This window comes from Pseudophryne corroboree, chromosome 1 (assembly GCF_028390025.1).
Source record: "Pseudophryne corroboree isolate aPseCor3 chromosome 1, aPseCor3.hap2, whole genome shotgun sequence".
In the NCBI taxonomy this organism is placed as follows: domain Eukaryota; kingdom Metazoa; phylum Chordata; class Amphibia; order Anura; family Myobatrachidae; genus Pseudophryne; species Pseudophryne corroboree.
The window spans coordinates 561,368,830-561,387,739 of record NC_086444.1 but is presented as its reverse complement, the minus strand read 5'-3'; the positions used below and the strand labels follow the sequence as shown (position 1 = coordinate 561,387,739).

The 18,910-nt window shown below is 46.8% G+C and overlaps 1 protein-coding gene across 8 annotated transcripts in view; it reads left to right on the top strand.

Moving 5' to 3' along the window:
* LOC134919562 (E3 ubiquitin-protein ligase TRIM32-like) overlaps window positions 1-10,244 on the top strand; it is a 41,407-nt gene extending 31,163 nt beyond the window's left edge. For all 8 annotated transcript variants that reach the window (XM_063920494.1, XM_063920468.1, XM_063920486.1 and 5 more), the window contains one exon: window positions 9,844-10,244. In XM_063920494.1, coding sequence (XP_063776564.1) covers window positions 9,844-10,206 — 363 coding nt within the window. In that variant the 3' untranslated portion in view covers window positions 10,207-10,244. The remainder of the gene's footprint in view (window positions 1-9,843) is intronic.
* The last annotated feature ends 8,666 nt before the right edge of the window (window positions 10,245-18,910 follow it).

Below are 18,910 nucleotides of genomic sequence, written 5' to 3'. Positions count from 1 at the left end.
AACAAAGTTCTCATCGACCAAGGCCCTGCATTTGAGTCCCAGTTGTTCCAAGAAATCTGTTCTCTCTACGGCTGTAAAAAACTGCGGCATACGGCCCATCACCCGCAGGGAATGGCTTCTGTGAAAGAGCCAATTGGAATGCTCCAGAGCCTCTCAGCAGAGAAACGCACCCAGTGGCCTAACCTTCTTCCAGAACTGATCTACTTTTATAACAATACAGAGCACTACTCCATGGGATTCACCCCATTTTATTTAATGTTCAGGAGACAGGGCAAACTACCAAAGGACTTGGAGCTGACGCCAATGGTGGATGAGCCTGACATTGTGTGGACTGACTGGGTGAAAGAACATCAGCATCAAATAGAAACCGCTCGGCAACTGATTGAACAATGGATGGAAATGGTACATCACCCCCAGGAGCGAAATTATAACTCTGATGCCCGGCCAATGCCCCTCAAGATCAGAGAAAAAGTTTGGAAAAGGAAAAATCATCGGGCCAGTAAACTAGATGACATGTGGGAGGATGTGCCCTATGTTATTGTGTGAGTTCCAGCTGATGGATAATATACTTACCAAATCCAAAAACCCGATGGACATTTAAGTACCGTTCCTCATGACCAAGTAAAACTCTGCAACGTTGAAGTCCCGGCAGTAGAGGAAGACTCACCTCTGGCAGAGGGACGGAGTACCCCTGGGGACATTCCATTCCATGACCCCATAGAGCTCTTATTATTTATGGGTAGTACAACTCTGAGCTCAATGAAACCTGCAGCCCCAGGACCCAGGGTAGAGGTACCCACTGCATGTTATGATATGCCTTGTAATGTGTCTGATCAGGCCAAAGGGGTTCTTATCCCAATTCCTAAGAGGCCAGAACGTAGTACAAGAGGTACATTATCTCTAAGGTACCGCGATTAAAAAGTTTTAACACAGTATGTTTTCTTACCTGCTGTTCCTGTATACATGTACCTATGGAAATGTGTATAATGTGTATGTAGTTATCTTGAGTATAACGCTTATGCTCCCCCTTGTTATGCCACATCAAAGACTCAAGTGTGAATTTGCAGAACTGTTGCTCTGATCTTTCGCCTTCGGCAACGTTGCGTGAGGACACACATGCTTCTAGTGGAAGAATATGTGATACTCTGTAATGGACCCCTGATATATGGACATTTGGGGGTCATATATACATGCAGACACCATCACCCAGATACTTGAGACAACCTGGGTGAGACACCTAAACTTTCCCTAAAAGGAACCCTCACTTCTCACTCGCCGCCACAATGCAGCTTCCCCTTGGTTAGGTTGCTAGGCAATGCCAGCAACCAAAGGACAGCAACTTGTGGAGCGCTAGGACCCAGGTGCAGACCTGCAGAGCAGGAGGATTCAAAGCTGCTGATTGGGTGGTGCAGAGCGGGAAGAGTAGGAGGCGGGGTTACCTCCTGAGAGGATTGCTGAAGAGTCTCCTGAGGTGACAGGGAGAGAGAGGCATGAGGGAGCCCTGAACCGCCACCTGCTGTCACGACTGGGGCCGGTAAGAGCCGCAACGCTGCTGAGAGGAGCGCCAGTGGGGTGTCACCGTGACATACTGTATTGGAGGAGGAACTGGAGAGCTCTAATAAGGTATCCTGGTTGCATGTCTGTAACAGCCCCATCAGGATAATTGCAGTGACTGATTTCATTGCTGCCAACATACATCAGTGATAGCCTCACACAGACTTATATGTGAACCGACTTCTATATGCAGCTCCTCCTATTAAATGCAGTTTAGCGAGCATTCTACACTAAAGCCCTGAGTTATGCCCTACATAATACAGAGACATTCAGCTAATAACTGAGGGCTGGAGTAAACTACAGTATTTACACATACTGGAAGGAACAGTGATTAACAGTGTTAGTGAACTCTAGCTACATGGCTCTGATATTACACTCTCTTTAAGCATCAAACAGGATTATAATACTACTGGATTATAAAATTATTGTCTTAATTCTCATCTTCCCTGAGGAGTTTACTGCATGTTTAGTGAGAGGCAGCAAGTGACTTAAAACGGTGGAATCTAATCTTTCAGGATGTGATATTGCCCCATTTGTCTCAGAGACATATCATATTTATATAAGAGAGACTCAACAAATCTCACTGGTACCAGTAGGACAGGTTTCTTCATATGTGCACCAACAAGGTAGAGAGCGAGGAAAGAGTACTCAGATAGATGCAATAGTAACGTTGTAGTGTGACTTTGAAAAGTGATATTACTATTAGTCTAGTTGAGTTTAATATTATCATAGTGTTTATTGCATAGTGGACAGTGCATATTGTGAATCTTAAAGAAATAGTACTAACCCATTATACCTAGGTTCATTCAGTTAAAGTGAAGAAGAAACACAGCAACAATGTGTTCCAGTAAAATAAAATATGTTCTTTTTATTGTGTTGAATGTACAAGTTGCACTGTATTTCAGTATTGTAATTTCATTTGAATAGCTTATGATTGTGAGTTCTTCTACTCATTGACTCCTTAAGAAAGGGACAAAAGTTAATAAAATTTGTTGTGTAAGAAATCCCTCAGGCACGGTATTTGGGTGAAATTCTTCCTCGTCTCTCTGTGAAGATTGAAGCATTAAAGAAAGCTAGAAGGGAGAATAAAGGCCAGTACTCATGGCCCGATGCTGGAGAGATGTGTGCTGAGCGGTTCGCGATCTGTGCTGAGCGTGCGGGGGGAGATGGGGGCCAATCTAGCAGCAGTGATAGCGATGCGCGGGGCTGCGCACCGCTATCGCTGTTAGGGCTACACACGGAGCGATTTTGCTAAAAATCTAAGCAATCTAGTCAGATTGCTTAGATTATCGCTCCGTGTGTACTACCCTTAAGACAAGGTATAATTAAAAGTAAATAAGTACTTACCTGGGAAACGCAGTTATATCTATTTTAACTTACTACTTACCTGATTACATGCCTGCGCAGGTCTCCGGGAACATGGCACCCTCGCCATTTTCCCAGGGATATCTCTATTGCGCATGCATGAATTACCCGGGAAATAGCTGCGGCGCCCATTTTCCCAGTGATTTCGGCAGCTCTGCAGCCAGTGCCACACCAGGCGGTAAGTGTAATTGACATTGTAATCACATCATCAAGCCTCCCACCTGGGCATTGCCTAATGCTGGCCAGTGATTTTACAACTGTCTTTCCTTTCTTACATTATGAACATGGATATTACATCATCAGGTTGCGCAAAGAGAAGACACTTAACAATCCCATGATACCTAAATGACCAAAATCATGCAATCGGTAATCAGACGGAACAGCCTGGCCTATCCTTTCATAGACAGCATTACTCCTACATGACCGGTCCTGGGTGTTGCCAGACTAGCATAATGATAGTACTTGTGGTTTGCTGTTTTCTGTTGTTTTGCCAGGTTCATGTTAATTGAAGAAACACTCGACACAACATGTTTTGTTTACATAGTGTACTGTGCAGCAGTTCTATGTTGGCGGGTTAATGTGCTTATTTTGCACAATACATTCTTGGGATGGGCTGCACACATTAAGGGTATTGTGTTTTATTTTAACGCAAACTGTCACCTACTGTATGTTGAAAAAATCTGGATGAATTTTACATTTCACAGCTTCTTATTCTGGGGCTGATACAGAATGAAAACTACTCAAGCTACTTGTTTGAAATTGCTTTGCACATACTCACAAAGGGAAAGGATGCATATGCGTACATACAGGCCATTCGTATATGACAATTGAGATTCCATCCTACCAAAAAGGCAGAACATGGCAGAGAAGGTTTAGGAAGGAAGTATGCATACAGCTGAGGCTTATGCCGATAAATGTCTGTTTAGGAGGCATATCATTTTTACCTGCTAGGGGGCAGATGAAAATACTTCCTGTTGTTGATGAATATGTAAGCAAGGCACACATTCTGCATTGTTGCCAACATCCTAGTTGAGCCCTTCTAGAGGGGACAGTCAGGTGGGAGGCCCAGGGGGTGTGCCACAGAAAGGTGGGCGGTGCAGGGAGCGTGGCACTGTGATCACACCATCTTGACCCTACATCCACTATATACAATGCTGTTATTCTTGACATTGTAATCACATCATCAAGCCTCCCACCTGGGAAGCATTGGGGGTTCTCCTGGACACTTGCGCTTTCTGGCACAGAAAACGTTGGCGGGTCTGGGCCATTCTTGGGGGGCTGCATGATGTTACTTGCAGTCGCTGCAAAGAGAAACATGGCTCCTCTGCGTATGCCTTTGCAGCCAGGGGGCAACCCTTATTTTCTTGTGTCTGTGATTCAACCGCAATTGAATTGTGAGCGCATCCCTGGCGGCCACTAGCATGCTGAGTGGCCTTGCCCTGTGCTGGTCAGCTCCCAGCATGTGAGTGCTAGCAGATGTAGGTTTGATAAATTATGAAAACTGCACCTGATGCTGAATAAGGTCCCATATATATATATATATCTTTATATTATAAGCTGTCTTAAGCAGGGCCCTCTTCATCCCTGTGCTTTTCCTTCCCTCACTTCTACCATCATCACCTCCCCACTGTCTACAATAGCACTAAACGCCCTGCTGCTTGGATACTATGACTGCTGATGCTGCAATACTTATAAACCATGTCCTGCTATATTCCGTACTGCCGCCCCCCCACCACGATCACGCAGCAATTAGTATGTGGACGCAGAAATTAGGGAAGCCTTCTGCCGGCACAGCCTGAACGGAGTGGCTCCGTGAGACGTCACGCAGCTGCCCCGATAACTGCGCCACACCCCCATTCAGAAGCCGCCGCCCCCACAATGCTCCGCCTTGGAAATGGAGTATTACTGCCCTGCGAATGTCTCTGCCTGTCAATCAGACAGAGGCGTTTGCAAATACTGCAGGGTGCCTACAGTATATGCAGGCGCATGCGGAGGACAGGCCCTGTGGATGCGCCCGCATCGTCATTGTAATTACTGCGGTTGGATTGCAATTTGTGATCCAACCTGAATGAGGTCCTATAAGTCACTTTGTTTCTGTTTATGTGCATTTGTAAAGCGCTGCGAACCCCTTGTGGTGCCATGTAAAGGATAATAATAATAATAATACTAATTATAACAGTACACACTGTTAGAAAATCACATACAAAGCTAAAGCAAACAGATAATTCCAGCAACATGAGTGTAGCACAGGGGCCGTCAAAATATGGCCCGTGGGCCATGTGTGGCAATCAACGCAATTGAGTCCAGTCTGATTGATGCAGCTCATGCACTGATACTGTTGCCAGTAGTGATGAAAATGAACTACAGCTCTTGCTCTTGGAAACCAAACACAGTCGAACATAGGGGGTAATTCAGACCTGATCGTAGATGTGCTAAAAATAGCATGTGCATTGCGGCCGCTCCGCTGGGCGTGCGCACTCCAGAAAGGGCCTCAGGCTGCTATCGCTGTTGTAGCAGTGAACGGGTCTGAATTAGGACCATACAGATCTCTTAAACGGTCTGTGCAGAAGAGAAGAGAGCGGAAGGTTATGAGGCAGGACAGAGTGAACAGAGAGAACTTGAGCTGCAAAGGGGGAATGCAAGTAAGGTTGTAGTTGGATAGTAGAGAGAGGAAGGAGGATCTGTGTTAGAGGGAAACAAAGAAGTATTGTACAATGGGGAGGAAGGCACAGGAAATGTGCAGTTTGATAAGAGAGCAGTAACACCAGTGCTGTTTTTGTAGCAATAAAGGTTCAGGAACCCGAGAGGGTGGGCAGCGGTGGGCGGAGCTGTGGGTAATGTGGGAGGAGCTACAGTGGCCAGGGCACCTTTGTAAGAAGAAAGACTTTTCCTATGTAAGAATAAAGAATTTGCTTGCGCCTAGCGCGCACCCAAAAGGGGGATGTGACCTCACTGTGGGTGGCGCGACCTCACTGTAAGGGGCGTGGCCTTTCAGGAAAAGACTACCTTATACCCCAGTTTTGCAACCTGCATGCCCAGACATTGGCCACTACAGGAAAAATAAAAAATCCTGATTCAAGATCCTAACATTTGTCATTTTTCTTCCTTATAGTAATTTCCCTTACACATTATTCCACACACTGCAATGCCCGTTACACATTATACCACACACCGTAATGCCCCTTACACATTATGCCACACACTGCAATGCCCATTACACAATAATACACCATAATGCCCATTACACTATTTGCCTCACATCATACCGCCCATTATACAATATTCCACACACCGTAATGCCCATCACACATTATGCCTCATATTGTAATACCCATTACACGTTATGCCACACACCGTAAAGCCCTTTACACATTATGCCACACCGTAATGCCCATTACATATTATGCTACACAATGTAATGCCCATTACATGTTATGCCACACACAGTTATGCCCCACACACAATAATGCCCCTTACAAATTATGCCCCAAAGTAAGGCTTTTAATTACTTTTTGCTCGGTGTCAGGGGTCTCATGCTCATTGCCAAGGGTTCCATGCATGTTGACAGGGGTTTCATGCTCTGGGCTCCATGCTCATTGCCAAGGGTTCCATGCATGTTGACAGGGGTTTCATGTTCTGGGCTCCATGCTCGTTGCCTGGGGTCTCCTGCTCATTGCCAAGGGGTTTCCATGCTCGCTGCCAGGGCCTTCATGCTCGTTGCCAAGTGATTTCCCTGCTTGCTGCCAGGTGTCTCATGCTCATTGCAAAGTGGTTTCTTGCTCGTTGCCAAGGGGTTTCCCTGCTTGCCACCAGGTGTCTCATGCTCGTTGCCAAGGGGTTTGTTGCTCTGCAAAGAGCTCCAGGAGCAATGGAGGAGTCTGCAGTGTAAAAAAAAAGCCCACCTAAAATGGCTGCCGTGGAGCAGGAGACAGATGCTAAAGGTCAAGTAGGACCTCTAGCGTCTGTCTCCTGCTCTGCAGCGGCCATTTTGGGTGGACTTTTTTTACACTGCAAACTCCTCCACTGGTCCCGGAGCTCCCAAGCCACTGCGGGGGCTATTTTTCTGCCAAGCCCACACCTGTTCAAATACAGCGGCTAGAACGTTCCGGAACACCGTTCCCGTGATGTCATTTTCCACAAGACCTTCAGGAACAGTGTTGTGCCTGAAAATTAGCCCTGAGTAACACTGACAGGACGAGATAAGTGCTATTGCTATATAGAGAGGCAGAAGAGTGGCAAGTGTCATGGTAATCTTCCACTGCACTAAACATGGAAACATCTGTAACCTGCCAGCAGTGTTGTAAATTCATGTGAAAATGCAATAAATGCCATAACGATTTTATTCATACATAGTGTACATAGAACTCTTTGGCTTACTGTCCTTAATAGTTAATAATAAAACTTGCTAAGTGGTCCCTGAGCTGAAATAATTGCCAACCCCTGGCCCTGGGGAGAATGCCTGTTTTTGTACTCCCAACAATATTATGAATTATTATCTTATTCATTAAATCAGTTGAGACATGTTATTTTACTATCCATATAACCAGATAAGCCCTAATTTACATCCACCCACAGCAGCATAATTTATCTACTTTACAACCTTACATCTTACAATGGATACATTTAGTCCCATTAACTGCTTACATGGGGTACTCTAATGTATGATTATACCACTAGGGAAGCCGTTAGTTTCCCGACGGTCGGGATCCCACTGAAGCCACTTAGTAGATCTGTGATATGTAGAAAAACATTTACATTTTTTTTTTGTCAAATTTGTTAAAGTCCTTTATAGCCACACAGTGAGATGTGACAGCATGTCACTTGTGCGATCGCCTCTGCCTGACTGACATGCAGAGGCGTTCACGGGATGGGAGAGGGCGTCGTTAAAGGGGCAATGATTCAGCGCTGGGGAAGTGCGGTATGGGCAACGCAGGCGTGTCCGGACTATTTGCGAGGTGGGCCGTGGCAGCTGCATGATGTCACACGCAGCCGCTGTGACCCAAAACACAGTGGGTAGCCGCCTGCCTTCGCAGCTAGGCTGCGTAGGCAGAGGGCTACTCGAAACATGCGAAAGCATCTCCGCTGTGTGATGCTTTCGCATGTCTGCGGGTGGGGGTGGGGGGGCTGGATCTGTCATGTGGGGCGGACTTACCTGTGTGGGCTGTGGGAGGGGTGAGCACAGTACACCGCCCCTCTGTCGGCGCGCAATATATATATATATAAAGCAACTGAACCAGTTATCTGCCTCCTCCTCACCCACATCATCTGCATCCCCAGCACCGACCCCTCCTCCTCCCAGTCACCGCACTGCTCACCTGACACACGGTCTCACCTCTTCCTGCCATACTGATTCACCTTCTTCCCCCAGTGGTAAGTAGCCACACGTGTCCCCATTGCCTCCACTCTGAGTGCTGTGGGACTGTCTGGTGGTTCCTGTATCCGTTTCCTGGTTACTGCTGCTACTTGTTGCCTAGTCCCGGGATGGCAAGTAACCTGGGTCTGCAACCATACTTGCCTACTTTTGAAAAAGAATTTCAGGGTGATTGTGAAAGTAACACCTATCAGTGCGGACGTGTACTGCTACATCTAAGAAGCATGTTATGAAAATTACTTACATCCAACGTAAATGAGTGCCAAAGTTAGTATACAGTATACGCATATACTGTAAGTGGCCATGATAAAACCTTATTTAAAATCCATGTAGCCATAGGATCATTGTGCCTTATAACCAATACATGGAAATGGCACTGATGATCCCATTTGAATGTACATATCTCTGATTAATTCCCCCCCCCCCCCCCCCCCAAGAATGTAACAGCTATATAATGGGGGTAAGGTACAATCAGGGAGATTGATGGTCTATTCAGGGAGTCAGGGAGATTGCTACTATTTCAGGGAGTCTCCTGCAGAATAAGGGAGGGTAGGCAACTATGGGCTGCAGCATAGTACATGGAGGAGGGGGTGCAGAGTATGTGGTATATGGCAGAAGCAGTATATGGAGGAGGGATGTGCCCTGTATATAGGGGGCAGTATATGGAGTGGTATGGGGGTGCAGTGTGTATATAAGGGTGGTATGTGGTGGGGGTGTGGAATATGGAAGAGTATAGGGTTGCAGTTTACTGTATATAGGGGCATTATATTGTGGGGGGTGCAGTGTACATATGGAGTGTGTGTGTGTGTGTGTGTGTGTGTGTGTCCCAGTGTCACACAGAGATTACTCTAGTGAAAAAATCTGCATCTCTCTCCGCTGTCCCTATCGGCCTCTACCATTCCACTCTCTCCCCAGTACCTTTCTGCCCAAACCTCCTGCCCTTTCTTTCTCCCCCAGTCCCTATCTGCCCCTACCCCACTCTCCACCCCCCAGTCCTTATCTGCCCCTACCCCCACTCTTCTCCCCAGCCCCTCTCTCCGTATGCAGCAAGTGTGAAACAGATCAGTATTATTTATTTCAGCAGCAGCAGGGGAGGAGGCTGTAACATCTTCCTGCAGTATTAGTTTCACTTTGAGCTGTGTAAGCTTCCAGTACACAAAGGAATAATTTGGTCCAAGTGCTGGCCTCTAGTGGCCGGCAGCACACATAACAGAGGTGGGGAGCAGACTTGGCTATTATTATATAGGCTTGGTGGAGGTACATTGGTATCCCTACAGAAGAGCTACATGGATGGGCAGGTGTTACATAGATTGGGGAATCGTCTAGGTCTAGGATCAATGCATCTACACTTCTGAGATGTCGCTAATTTCCTGTCCCTGGCATATTTTATAGCTGGCAATGAGCCTGATTATTAAGAGTGACTAACTGCACGGTACTAAGGCTATTGGAAATTGTATTCAGGAGTTACCAATCAGTTGGGTGAACATCGGTTTTATTATTTGTGTATGTTAACTACAATATTTAGCAACATTTTAATGTTACTTCTCTTGCAGGATGAAGATTTGCTGCTAACAGAGGGACAGCTTTTTGGACAAAACACCGGTTGTTGCCTTAAGATTATAGATAATGAGCGAGCGATTAAAAAAACAATAGGACCTACATATGGTGACCATTTACATTTCATAAACCCATCTGGAGTTTGTGTAGATGCGAACGGCAACTTCTTTGTGGCAGATAAAGGCAAGAACACCGTCACCATGTTTAATCCAGACTCATCTCTGACAGCTCTGGTGGTGACACGTGACCTGGAGGGTCCCTGCGGGATTACAGTAACAAGGAATGGGTTTCTGGCTGTTACTGACTGTTACCATCACAGTGTTAAAATGTATAAATACAAAAAGGGAATAGCATTCTAATGGAAAATCAAATAAATGAATAGAAGATGAAAGAGAAACTTTGCAGCATGTCTATTTAACTTTTACCTGCTACCTGCAGGCAGTGAAGGCACTCTTTCTGTGTGCTGTACCGAGATTCATGACCAGCTTTCATTTTAAAACAAAACAGACATTTTAAAACCCCATAAATAATTGGTCACCACTGCTCTAGAGATTAGATGGATGGTATACATTTATAGGTTAATATATTTAGTTCTTTTACAGGACACTGTACTGTATATCTACTTCCATCCCTAGTCTTAAAAATATTACTACTGTGAGTCACCACATGAATTGATAACATCGCACTGTGGCCTGGAGTCAGAAGCCGGCTCATAAATAGAGTAGACTAGTACATATAAAAACAAACCAGAAAAACAAGATAAGAAATGAATGTGTAAAGTACTGACAGATCTAGATTCTGCATCCTGAGAGCAATGTCCTCCTAAACTCAAATACATGCGGTGCGATGTAATGGAGTCCAAGATCGCCGGAGGCTGAGAGACTGAATGAAGGAGTGCAGGCTGAGAGACAGGGAATGATGAAGGGGGTAGGCTGAGAGCAGGGGCGGATTGGGAAATGAAAGTGGCCCTAGAAAAATTTCTAGAAGTGGCCTCGTGTGGGCAGCACCAAATCAACTGTAGGCGGAACCAATACCAAAGTAGGCGGATTACTACTTCAAAATGTAATGTAGGTGGAGTTACACCAACAAAAGGCAGAGCATGTCATATAAGCTGGACCTAACTCATTAAAACTTTTAGATAGCATTGTGTTGTAGCAGAAGTATTTAAGCAATTGAAACTGATTTGACATTTAATTCTCTGCACACTAACTAAATACATTTTAAAGCAATTATAGCTATACTCAGGGACCCCAAACAGCTCACGTTATCCAGGTCACCCAACATGTGCACAGGTATTTTCAATACTCACTAAGGCTTGGGCCACACATTACGTTTTAGAGGGTGCCGTTCAGTGGAACCCGCTTGGCAGGAAGGAGCCTGTACATTCATATTACACCAGACAGTATGAGCCGAAATTCACATTATACCACACGGTATGAGCCAAAAATCACATTATACCACATGGTATGAGCCGAAATTCACATTATGCCACACAGTATGAGCCGAAATTCACATTATACCACACAGTATGAGCCAAAAATCACATTATACCACATGGTATGAGCCGAAATTCACATTATGCCACACAGCATGAGCCGAAATTCACATTATACCACACGGTATGAGCTGAAATTCGCATTATACTACACGGTATGAGCCAAAATTCACATTATACCACGCGGTATGAGCCGAAATTCACATTATAGCACACAGAATGAGCCGAAATTCACATTATAGCACAAGGAATGAGCCGAAATTCACATTACAGCACACGGTATGAGCTGAAATTCACATTATGCCACATGGAATGAGACAAAATTCAGGGAGAGTGACAGCAGGGACACAGGGACAGGGAGAATGACAGAGGGACAGGGGGAGTGACAGCAGAGACATAGGGACAGGGAGAGTGACAGCAGGGACAGGGAAAGTGACTGTAGAGACATTGGGACAGGGAGAGTGACAGAGGAACAAGGAAAGTGACAGCAGGGACATAGGGAGAGGGAGAGTAACAGAGAGAGGGACAGCAAGAGCATACAGTAGGAACTAGGGAGAGAGGCAGCAGGGTAAGATAACCTATCTAGCAGCGGCGGTGCTGAGGATGCTGTGGTCTGCGGTGCGGTGGATGAGGAGGCTGTAGTCGGCGCGGGGTGGAGGAGGCTGTGGGCCTCGTAGATGGTGCGGAGGAGGAGGCTGTGGGAGTTGGCCTGAGATGCAGAGAAGGACTGAGGGCGGCGGCGACGGGGCAGAGGAGGCTGAGGGCGGCAGCAGTGCAGAGGAGGAGAAGGCAGAGGGCGGCGGCCTTTGGTTCGGCACTGTTGCTCCTATGACCGCGGCGCTACTATTTTAAATCTGCCACGGACCGGCAGCCAATCAGGAGCGGCTGTGAGTAAGCTCAATGCGGTAGCGGGGTTCTTCAAACTCAGTGCTCGAAGAAGTGCCGGTATACCTGCCCACTTTGAGCACTGACCCTTGGCAATAGCCCCCTCAGACAGAACATCTCCCTAGCACAAAATAGCAACCCGACCCCCCACCCTGCTGCAGATCATCTCTTCCTAGCATAGAATATCCCCCCGTTAGATCATCTCCCCCCAGTACTAAATAACCTTCCCCCTCGGCCTATGGAATATCTTCCTCCCTGTTCTATGGAATATCTCCCCCCTCCCAGGCAGATCTACATGTCCCCCTATCAGTCTTTAAAAAAAAAAAAATGTCCTGTAAACTGCTTTTTTTTAGACTGTCTGCAGCAGATGCCAACAACAGTGCAAGCAGACTCACTGTTTCCCCTGATCAGCCCTGATGTCCCCTCCTCTCACCACAGGCTGGCAGAGCAGGCTGCAGCTGACAGCGGCCCAGGGAGCAGAGAGCAGGCTGCTGGACGCACCACCCTCTCTTCTTTTGAAGTGCGTGACGTCACTGGCGCTTGCGGTACGCGCATCTTCTTTCTGCTGGGTAGCGCGGGCCTCTACTTAGGGGCCGCACTAGTAGTAGCCTTACAGGCAGCCGACGGACTGCCTGTCATGTAGAAAACCTGTGACGGTGACATGCTGAGGGGGCGGAGCCACAGATGGCAGACGGCCCCTCGTGCCGGCTGGCCCACCGGGGATCTCCCCGGTGGATGTAATGGCCAATCCGGCCCTGGCTGAGAGACACAGAGTAAGCAGGATTGTGAGAGATACAGGTGGGAGATGATGGTGTGACAAAGAGAAAATGCGGGAAGAAGATGATGGTGTGGCTGAGAGAGAATGCAGGTAGGTGATGATGGCATGGCTGAGAGATGATGCAGGGAGGAGATGATGGTGTGGCTGGATGGCGATGTGGGAGGAGATGATGGTGTGGCTGAGAGACAACACAGGAAGAAGATGAGGGTGTGGCTAAGTGATGGCGTGGGGAGGAGATAATGGTGTGTCTGAGTGACGACGCAGAAAGGAAATAATGGTGTAGCTGAGAGATGACTCAGGGAGGAAATGATGGTGTAGCTGAAAGATGACTCAGGGATGAGATGATGGTGTGAGTGAGAGACAACGCAGGGGGAGATGATGATGTGGCTGAGAGACATTTTATATTGCACTGAGTGCCAATAGGTGGTGTTAGACACTCCCAATAGGTGGTGCTAGATGTGCTGAATAGGTGGTGCTAGACACGCCCCGCCGATGGTGCACCCCCTAATAAAATGTGCTGTGCACACCTATGCCTGCCATACAGATCCTGCATAAACCTGGCAATGTAGTTTTGGCCCCTTGGAATAATCAGTGTAGAAAGCAACTTTACAGTATGTTCATGGGCGCCGACCCTTTTCCCAAAGAAAGCTAGGTTTTGGTGTAATTGGGTTACATGGGGTACATTTATATGGGGAAAAATTAAAGGGGGCACTTTTAGAGGGTCCCATTGAAAATCTCTAGCATGCAACCATTGACTAACACTTTAAGGGGGAATTCAATTGTTTGAAAAGTCGGTTGGGTGTCAGTTTTTTCCTGTCTATTAGAATTGGTCTTTAATTGCCACATAGAATGAGGTCTTTGCCCTCCTTATTGATTAGAGTGAACATAGTAGCTGAAAAGGCTAAAAAGAAGGCTTGTCACTTATAGCACTGAATAGGTTAATGAGCTGAGGTGCAAGGACACAGCTAGACTTCTTATAGTAGAGAACCCAAAACCATCCAGACCAGGTGCAGAAGCTAATTCAATTGATATAATAGAAGCTATAGTTTCTTCAAACATTAACTGGTTAATAAGGGCCATAACAGCCTCTGGGGAAGATGGCAGTCAGCTTGGTAACTGGCCATGCAGTTTACGGTATCTTGTGGATTAGAGAGGGGGTTCAGCAAGTAATAGAGGCCATGATAAAAAGAGTGAAATTCAGCCTCTGTTTTCCAAGGATCGTAGGTCGGGGAACCAACAGGTATGCAAATGAAGCCAATATCATTATGATCATGACATTGTTGGAGCCAGTAAGCTAAAAGAGAGTTTGCCTTGTCACTCTTCTCATAAAACTGATAGTGCAGCCGCTTATACTTTTTACCTACCCTCTCTGATAAGATTGTGCTGAGCTGGCCCTTCAAAACCTGCAATTCACTGATCGTCATCAGAGGGAATAGTTTGGTGTTTTTTTGAGAGACGGCTATTGCGCTTCAAGGTCCACAATAAGGGTCTGGTCCCATCTCTTCTTGGCCACAGAGAGGCTAATCTGTTTACCACAGATGGTAGCATAGAAGGGGAACTATCATCAGCGGAATTACTCTCAAAGTAATCTACCATGCCTTAGCAGACTCAGAGCAGACCAATGACACATACAGTATCTAGCCACAAAGAAATTAAAACTTAAATGGTTTGTCACATATAAAGAAACAAACAAACAGTATAAACAGAAATACAATTACATGCTAGAGAAAAATCAACACCAGAGAAACAGAAAAGTCACGCTTTTGTCTATTCCCAAGGAATCTGCCGAAGGCTGAATGCAGTTGAATCACTGGAGCAAGCCGAAGAGTTAGAAAAACTGTAGCTTTGTTACCAAGCTTTCCTAGAAAAAGAGCACCATCCTTAAGAGACCTGCCGTCGGAAGGGAAAGCTCCATGCAATAAGCATGTTGTCGCAATGGTTAAGTAAGGGCTTAAGGGCTTTCTTCTGTTGCATGGTGGTGGGAGCCAGGTCACTGACGAGGATTTTTATAGCAAACTGAGATAGAGATACGAGAAGCCTTTATCAGTCTTGCCTTTATATGACAGAAGTGCATGTCAGAAATGACGTCTCACTGTTTAGCAGATGGGCGAAGGTGGAAGGTCCTATGGGCTCTATACAAAATTAGATCAGACTCAAATGCTTTAAGGAGTATGGATCGAAGGAGAGCCGCAGAGTCAATGAATATCAGGAATGTCTTTGATACTGATGTTATTTCTGTGGGCTCTCTTTTCCATATCCTCCTACTTGTTGGCCTTCAGTCACATGTCAGATCCTAAGGATGAAAGGTCAGTCTCAACTGCAGCAAAATTCTCACAAATGTCATTGGTCTTATGTTCCTATGTATCAGTCCTGGCGCCCAGATTATTCAAGTCTGAGCAAAAGTTTTGAATGAATGAGACTCCAATTAGAAGGAATTGTAGATGGCTGGATTAAGGAGTGTCGTCCTTCTGCAAACGTAAAATGGAAACCTTATCAATAGAAGAATAAGTTGTTGTTCTAGGGAAGAACATGCATAGACATTCTTTTTAAGTATCTAATATTTTAAGTAGCGAGTAGCGACAGATCACCACCTAGTTGTAGAGTCTGATATACAGTACAATGAATAATGCCTTGTATCTTTTAGAATGGGTAAGCTTTTGCAAACACATAAATGACGTGGGGTTTACACAGGAAAATATGGTAATTACATTTTAAAATTTTCCTTTTTTGACTATTCATGTAATCTATGATTTGAGAAAGAGACCTCAGTGCGGGGCCCGGGAGAGACAGCGAGAGATATATCAGTGCAGGTGATCACAGAGAGTGACATCAGAGCAGGATCTGAGGTAGAGTAGTTGGCAAAGTTGAGGTTAATTACTGTAAAATAGAGAGTGCAGAAAAGAGCATATTTCTGGCAGTGGCGTTTAAAGAGAGGAGGGGACCCGCGTGCAGCCTCCATCATGGACCCCCTCCTCTTCGGCAGCAAGTAGACTCTGGCATAATGCCAGGAGCTCACGGCGTCAGCGCGACTTCCGGGGGGTCAGGTGTCCGGTCCCGGAAGTCGGCGCAGCACCAGCCTGCGTATGTGCCGGTGGCCAGGGCGGTAGTGAGTGGTGTCAGAGCCAGGAAGCTCACGTGATTGCCGCGACATCCGGGTCAGGTGGCAAGCCCGGAAGTCTATGTGTGCAAGTGCCCAGGGAAGTCTGTTAAAAGAAGCTGAAGCAGGATGCATGTCAGCACTGTGGGGATTCATGTCAGCAGCAAGCCGCATGGATGAGCCTGTGTCCCAAAAGTCCGATAAGGTCCAGCCGAGGCAAGTCCTCATAGAGGGCTGATTATGTATGTACAGTATGTATGTTTCTGTCAGTTAGTTAGGTTGTGATTAGGTCTTTTTAAAAAAAAAAATTTGCAGTGTGTCTGAGCCGGTTAGGAAGAGGATACGCAAGAAAAAGAATGTGTCTAGAAAATGCCCTGCGTGTGATCAGTTGTTCTCAGGGAGTCAGGAGGATACTATGGCCCTCATTCCGAGTTGATTGCTCGCTAGCTGCTTTTAACAGTAGTGCAAACGCTAAGCCGCCGCCCTCTGGGAGTGTATCTTAGTTTAGCAGAAGTGCGAATGAAAGGATCGCAGCGCTGCTACAAAAAAAGATTGTGCAGTTTCAGAGTAGCTCGTGACCTACTCCTAGCTAGCGATCACTTCAGTCTGTTTAGTTCCTGTTTTGACGTCACAAACACGCCCTGCGTTCGGCCAGCCACGCCTTCGTTTCCCCAGCCACTCCTGCTTTTTTATCCGACACGCCTGCATTTTTACACACACTCCCCGAAAACGATCAGTTACCACCCAGAAACACCCACTTCCTGTGAATCACTCTGCGGCCAGCAGTGCGACTGAAAAGCGTCGCTAGACCTTGTGTGAAACTACATTGCGCGTGTGCACTGCGCCCCATACGCATACGCAGAAATGCCGATTTTTAGCCTAGCAGCTAGCAATCAACTCGGAATGACCCCCTATGTGCAGTGGTTGTATTAAGAAGCCTGCACCTCCAGTGAAAGCATCTGATCAGCTGGTTGAACTGATGGAATGGATGAAAAAATCTTTTGTGACCAAGGATGAATTCATGCAGGGGTCTAAGCGTTCTAGGTCACAATCCAGTCTGGATTATGATTATGAAGCGTCTCCAGATTTGTAGTCGCAAGATGATTGTGATAGGGACTCCAGCGCAGAATCTGGAGAGGTCCAGGAGGATGACAGATCATATAATATTGAGTTAGTGGACGTCATGTTGGAAAATATTTACAAAACAATGAAGTATAAGGAAGCTGTTCAGTAGGGTGAGCAAGATCCCTTGTTTGAGGACAGAACAAGGAAAGCTTGGTCCTTTCCTATGCATAAGGTGGTGAAGGACATTATTCGTAAGGAATGGCAGCAGCTGGATAAAAGGGTCAGCAGCTTTAAGAGGATTGTATCGTATGTATCCGATTGTCGATGAGGAATTTCTTACTTGGTGTAATATTCCTAAAGTAGACCCACCTATAGCGGAGGATGACGACTAGAACTACAATACCTCTTGAGGATTGTGCTGTATTGGAGGATTCAATGGAGAATGCATTAAAGAAGTTGCAGATTTCTACATCCATTTCCTTGAAGTCTGGTGTGGCTATAGCCTCTGTCTCCAGGGCCTTGAGATTGTGGTGTTCTACTACGCAAACAGATATACAAGACAATATTTCTAGAGATTATATTTTGAAGAATTTAAATATCATGCAACGGGTGTGGCTTGTCGGCCATCGGGACCAGATGAGTCTTACAGGAGCTCCTGTTAGGAAAGGCTTTCTGGGATGATATAAGCCTTCCTGCTTCAACCAAACCCGCCCTGTCAGCACCTCATTGTCCCGCTGTTCTGGCTGTCCTACCGGGGTGAAGGCTCGCAGAGTCGGGAGAGGCCTCCTGCCTCTCTGCAGGTTGCGGCCTACCTTCCTCCCACAAGCCAGGGACTAAATTCCTCACCGAGTCCCGGTCCTCCGGCCCTGATTGGCGTGATGAGGCCCGCTGCGATCCTGCTCTCTGGACCGTGCCCCCCTTCAAACGGCCTGCCTTTGACCCCTGTCGGGATGTCGTGGAAGCCGCTGCCTGCCCGCGCGGCTAGGGTGACTGACGCCCACCGTCTCGGGCCATGTCTGCAGAGTGTTGCTGGCGGGGCTACGCTGGGACCGGACACACACCGCCTTCTCAGAGAATCTGTCTCTTGAGCCTCCAGGTACACGTCCAGTCCTCTACGCTCCTGGGGCCCCTCTCTGTGGCAGTGGCGAGTGTATATCTTAACTGTGCCTCACTAGTGTACACTAGATAGGCGGGCTCTTCATCCACCCACTGGAGCTCCCACACAGTATAGGGGGTTGCTATGTGGTGGCTAATTGACCCCCCTCCTGGAATTATTGTGCTTTCATCTCTTCCCTACACTGCCTGAGGGAATTGGCATTAATGCAGGCTGGACCTGATGCTACAGTGAGAGATTCCTAGCCACAACTTTTTCTGAGGTCACCTGCTTCCCCCAAGTTGCACCTTGCTCACCTTGCTCCTGTTTGCTCCTTCCAGTGTACATTTGGCTGCTCTCTGCCCAGGTCTATGGTTCCTATACCGAACTTGGGCGTGCCCTCAGGCCTGACCCCAACACACTAACGGAACCCCCACTGACCCATCCCTCTGGACCACCCATTCATTTAGTGTCCTTCACCCCTGCAGGACTTTTCTATCCTGGTGTGCCTTGTTTGATGTTCGCTGGGTGGAGACAGTCCCAAGTTTAAGGCCCTCCATGTGACGCTGTCCTGATTGCTATGCCGAGTCGCTGACAGGGGGCTATGTTCCTCGACCCCTCATGTAAGTTTTAGTGATGAATAACAATAT